The 2,370-nt window shown below is 53.2% G+C and overlaps 1 protein-coding gene across 1 annotated transcript in view; it reads left to right on the plus strand.

Moving 5' to 3' along the window:
* LOC105521719 (myosin-11-like) overlaps positions 1–2,370 on the plus strand; it is a 15,229-nt gene that overhangs the window by 10,783 nt on the left and 2,076 nt on the right. The window contains exon 6 of the mRNA XM_011956009.1: positions 474–588. Within this exon, the coding sequence (XP_011811399.1) occupies positions 474–588 (115 nt within the window). The remainder of the gene's footprint in view (positions 1–473; positions 589–2,370) is intronic.

A 2,370-nucleotide genomic window follows, 5' to 3' on the forward strand; every position in this document is an offset into this window, starting at 1 on the left:
CTCAAATGATCCACCCACCTTGGCCTCCCAAAGTGCTGGGATTACCGGTGTGAGCCACCATGCTTGGCCGCCGTGCTTAATTTCTAAACCAGGAAGATGATGAGGGGGGAATTTTGCATGTCAGCGGGAGGGCATCTGCCATCATGAAATCTCTTAATCTTATATAACTCACAGGCACTGCGCGGGATAGGAGGAGGGAGGCTACCACAGCAGCGTTAGTAGGAGAATATGGAATGGAAACTAGGCTTTCCCAGCAATGGCTATCGTTGGCTGATGTTCTACTATGTGGGCACAGGTCCCTGGGCTGTCGGTCTCTTCATTGGTGTTTGTGGAGTCCCATCATGGTGGTCATAAACGTCATTTCCTCTCTGACCTCAGAAGATCTGGAAGGACAATGGGAGGGCTGGGGTCCTGGCCTTGGTTGCTAAGTTTCTCGTTTCCCAGGGGTTCTGACCAGCAGGTGTCCTTGGCAGGTGGACTACAATGCGAGTGCCTGGCTGACCAAGAACATGGACCCGCTGAATGACAATGTGACTTCCCTGCTCAATGCCTCCTCTGACAAGTTCGTGGCCGACCTGTGGAAGGACGGTAAGGCCTTCTCTGCTCAGGTCCATGTTCTACTTTGAGCTGGAGAATTGAACACCCAAGTCCCCCGACTCCCACACCTGCCCCAGGAGGGGAGGCCTTTGTATGGAGGCAGGGGAAGGAAGAGCATTGGCGTGTGCTGGTGAGTGATGTCTTGTTAAAACAATCTCTTCCTGAATGGGGGTCCCTGAGTGCCTCAATCCTACATGTCCCCAGGGGATGAGGTCCTGAGGTCAGGGCTCAGGCGATAGACGGGAGAAGCAGCACGCCAGGCACGGGGAGTTAGACTGCCCTGTCCAGAGTCAGAAGGACTTTGCTGCATCTTGTCTCTGCCACCTCCTAGCTCTGTGGTCTTGGATGAGTCACTCAATGTCGTTAAGCTTCATTGCCCTCATTAGTAAAACCAGGAAACACAATAATAGTTGCCACCCCTACTAGGGGCATTGTAAGGGTTAAATTAGACCAGTGGTGTTCAAACTCAAGCAGGCATCACGACCCCCTGGAAAGCTTTATTTATTTAGATAGGGACAGAGTCTTGCTCTGTCACCCAGGCCGGAGTGTATTGGTGCGATCTTGGCTCATTGCAGCGTCCACCTCCTGGGTTCTAGTGATTCTCCTGCCTCAGTCCCCCAGGTAGCTAGGATTACAGGCACACGCCACCATGCCTGGCTAATTTTTGTATTTTTAGTAGAGACGGGGTTCCCGTGTGTTGCCCAAGCTGGTCTCGAACTCCTGACCTCAGGTGATCTGCCCGCCTCAGCCTCCCAAAGTGCTGGGATTACAGGCATGAGCCACCACGCCTGGCCCTCTTTGGAGGGCTTTTTAAAACTCAGATGGCTGGGCCTATCCTAAGATCTGATTCTGCAGGTCTGGGGCCAGGGATGGGGCGGGCCTGAAAATGTTCATCCCAGGTGATGCTGCTGGTCTGGGGACCACACTCCGGCTCCCTTTGAGAACCAGTGAGAAGATGATCCCTGGGAAGAGCTGCTGGAGTGATGATGAGGGGAGGGGTTTGCTGTTTGTCCCTGGCTGTCAGCGTCCACAGCAGGTTTTGTTCTTGGTACAGGGCCCATGGGCCTGGGGCTTATAGGACTGATCGTCCCTTGTTTCAAGCTAAAAAAGGCTCCAGGAGGGGCCAGCTGTGCCCCAACCGTATGCCAGGCTCTGGAGCTAGGGAACAGCATTGCACCCTAGGTCTGTGTCACCCCAGGAAACATGATGAAGCCTGCAGTCCCTCCCCTGTGGGACCCAGAGTCTTGTGGGAGAGAGAAGACTCTCAAAGACAAGCAGAGAGATTGTTGCATGAGGCTGCGTGCAGTGGCTCACACCTGTAATCCCAGCACTTTGGGAGGCCGAGGCGGGAGGATCACTTGAGGTCAAGAGTTGGAGACCAGTCTGGCCAACGTGGTGAAACCCTGTCTCTAGTAAAAATACATAAAACTAACTGGGCGTAGTGGTGGGCACCTGTAATCCCAATTACTGAGGAGGCTGAGTCAGGAGAATTGCCTGAACTCAGGAGGTGCAGGTTGCAGTGAGCTGAGATTGTGCCACTGGACTTCAGCCTGGGCAAAAGAGCAAGACTCTGTCTTGAAAAAATAAAAATAAAATAATAAAAACAAAAAAAAACTAGCCGGGTGTGCTGGTGGGTGCCTGTAATCCCAGCTACTCAGGAGGCTGAGGCAGGAGAACCACCTGAACCTTGAACCTGGGTGGTGAAGGTTGCAGTGAGCTGAGATCACGCCACTGCTCTCCAGCTGGGCAACAGAGTGAGATCTTGTCTCAAAA

The sequence above is a fragment of the Colobus angolensis genome, unplaced genomic scaffold (genome assembly GCF_000951035.1).
Source record: "Colobus angolensis palliatus isolate OR3802 unplaced genomic scaffold, Cang.pa_1.0 Scaffold406, whole genome shotgun sequence".
In the NCBI taxonomy this organism is placed as follows: domain Eukaryota; kingdom Metazoa; phylum Chordata; class Mammalia; order Primates; family Cercopithecidae; genus Colobus; species Colobus angolensis.